Source organism: Micropterus dolomieu, unplaced genomic scaffold, assembly GCF_021292245.1.
Source record: "Micropterus dolomieu isolate WLL.071019.BEF.003 ecotype Adirondacks unplaced genomic scaffold, ASM2129224v1 contig_9852, whole genome shotgun sequence".
In the NCBI taxonomy this organism is placed as follows: domain Eukaryota; kingdom Metazoa; phylum Chordata; class Actinopteri; order Centrarchiformes; family Centrarchidae; genus Micropterus; species Micropterus dolomieu.
Window position 1 is genome coordinate 505 of NW_025738838.1, and position 2,592 is coordinate 3,096.

The 2,592-nt window shown below is 43.4% G+C and overlaps 1 protein-coding gene across 1 annotated transcript; it reads right to left on the reverse strand.

Moving 5' to 3' along the window:
• Window positions 1-226: 226 nt before the first annotated feature.
• Window positions 227-2,513, reverse strand: LOC123965493 (uncharacterized protein C22orf31-like). The gene is made up of 4 exons (XM_046042010.1): window positions 2,370-2,513; window positions 1,480-1,596; window positions 687-1,048; window positions 227-580 (listed from the first exon to the last, which is right to left on the reverse strand). The coding sequence occupies exons 1-4, from the start codon at window positions 2,376-2,378 to the stop codon at window positions 355-357; spliced, it is 714 nt and encodes a 237-aa protein (XP_045897966.1). The 5' UTR covers window positions 2,379-2,513; the 3' UTR covers window positions 227-354.
• Window positions 2,514-2,592: the final 79 nt, after the last annotated feature.

A 2,592-nucleotide genomic window follows, 5' to 3' on the forward strand; every position in this document is an offset into this window, starting at 1 on the left:
TGGAGACTGAAGTGTTGGAGGCAGAGGTTGGAGCTGAGTGAAAGAGACTAGGTGGTGATTGGCTGCAGGATGCAGTCTGAGAGAGGCTCTCCATCTGGCTGAAAGAGGCTTCAGGTGGATGTTAGAGGAAGCAGAAAGTGTCTGGAGGAGGCTGAAGGTGGAGGATGGAACGTGACACTTCAGCTGGTTTGCAGAGGCAGTTTGTGTCCTGGCAGGTGATTTAGGTTGCGGCTGGATTTACTGATTATACTTACTGAACTGATTTACTGAAGATACTTAGAACTGTGGAACTTATTAAAATGACTTAAAACTACAGTATTATTTACAGGTTGCATCATTTCTGATGCTTTTGTTCTAGTTGTTTGTCTTAGCTCTTTTCTTTGCTGGCTCTGGTTCTCCCGATATATCAACATCATAAAGGGGAGGATAGACACCAGCTCCGTACGATACTTCGACATGAACAAGTCCATCTTCATTGACTGATTCCGTGATCATGGGACGATCCAGTCTCTCCCACAGCTTCTGCTTAATACGACGCCCGAGCTCTAAACTGTACGGACGAGTCCGGCCATTTTTGAACCTTTGAGGAGCGGAAGAAACCAAAATGAAAACATGTGATGAAAAAGCTCATATGTGGAAAAACGGAGTGATTACCTGATTTGAAAGAGGTTTTGACTCAAACACACCTCAGCATATCATCTACCACTTCATGGTAGATTCGCTGGTACTCTTCCACTGAACGGTTGTGGATTCTCAGAGGGCTGCCGTCGTGTTGCGGTGGAGCAGCGGAGGGCTCGAGGCTGGGGGCCACATTTGAGACGACTGGAAGGTCAGCGGGTGGGATAGTGGACTGAGGTGTTGGGACTAAATTCAACAACGCTGGAATGTCAGAAGGCGGGGTGGAGGGCTGAGGAGTGGGGACCAAATTCAGCAACCCTGGATGTTCAGCGGAAGGTTTGAAACGACGGGCCACAGCAGTCCGCTTCCTCTTCTGGGGAAGGTCGGCAGTAGTAGCAGAGTGCTGGCGCTTTAGGTGTAAATTCGGCATCTGAGGAAGGTCAGCAACACCCGAGAGGGTGTCAGGCTCCAGGAAACATCTTTCTCAACCAAGTACTTTTATAATCTCACCGGAGAAACATTTACATCAGATGCACTGCAGAGGACTACTGTGTCATATTAACAGACCCTTTATTTATTCTGTCCGTTTTATGAGATTTTAGAGACGCAACCGTTATTTTATTTTTCACCTGGCTAAAAGAAGAATTTAAATTCAAGGACAATTAACTTGAAGTTGACACTAAAAAAACGACGAGTAAGCACTGCAATATGTCTGTACTGTAGCCTAGACTATTGAGAATATCGTAATTTTTTTGTTTTCCACTTTGTAAAGCTGTCTCATTCTCTAGTTCTCAACTATTACATTGTGAAGGATTCAGGAGATAACACTTTCTTTTTTCCAAAATAGGAAAAATGTCTGACCTGGTCGTCTCTGCAGCATGGACACTTGCTGTAGGCGCCAGGCTTCTGTGCGCTCTCTGCCCGGCGTGCTGAGACTCTCCTTCGCTGGTAGTCATGGTCTTGGGTGGGCACATAACTCTGCAACAATATACAGACACAACTTAAAATTAGGCCGCACAAGGAAATGTACAATAAATGTAACAAACGCCTCTGAATAATGTGAATTGTCTAATGACTTTGCTTTTCACCGTATACCTTTAAACCCATGGAGTTTTGTTGTCCATAAAATTTCCCCATAAACCAGATTAACCTGCCAGCAAAATAAAATAGCAACTGGGCCCCTGCTAGGCGAACCCCAGCATACAGATTTTCTGTGGTGTACTTAATGCTAGGCTCCAGAGTGACTCCAGTAGCGCTACAGATCCCCCAGAAAGCCATATAGCCTCCTGAATGAAACTCTGTCACATATCTGCTGGTAACTTCAAGTACTGGCTACACTTAGCACAATATCACTGTTTATCCCAGCATGGAGTTTGTTGATTTAAATGATTTATTGGATGCAACAAGATGACATTATTATTTAATTCTTGAATGAGCATTGTTTTTTTTTTAAATAATATATTAATTGATCTGAAAAAATCCAGTTCTGGCAGCCTGCATCATTAAACTGATGACCTAACGTTACATTGTTCATAACAGGCGCATCCGTAGCTGCTTCTTTTACATGCAACTTATTGAACCAGATTTTCACTCCAATGTATTTGCGGTACCATGTGACCCCGGGCTGGGGGAGTAGCTTATTCATGGCAGAGCATTCTGGTCAAAGATCAGTCAAATTTAAGGCTTGTGAAGGTCTCGACAGTAAAATACATAGAAAATCAACGAAGACTTTCAAATTGTTGAAATCTTACATTTTCCATGATGGAGGTTTGTTGTGTGGCTTTCGTCAGTCTCTGTGAGTCTTTAGTCCTTGTCAGGATGGAAGAAGTATTTAGTACAAGCGGGAATTTGCAAGAAATCAGCGAGTGGAACGTGAGAAACACTTTTCTTGACCGTCAGAGGTTTCGTTTATGTTTAAATTGTGATCTGATATAAATGATGCACCTGGAGACAAAACAGCAACCATGGAATCCT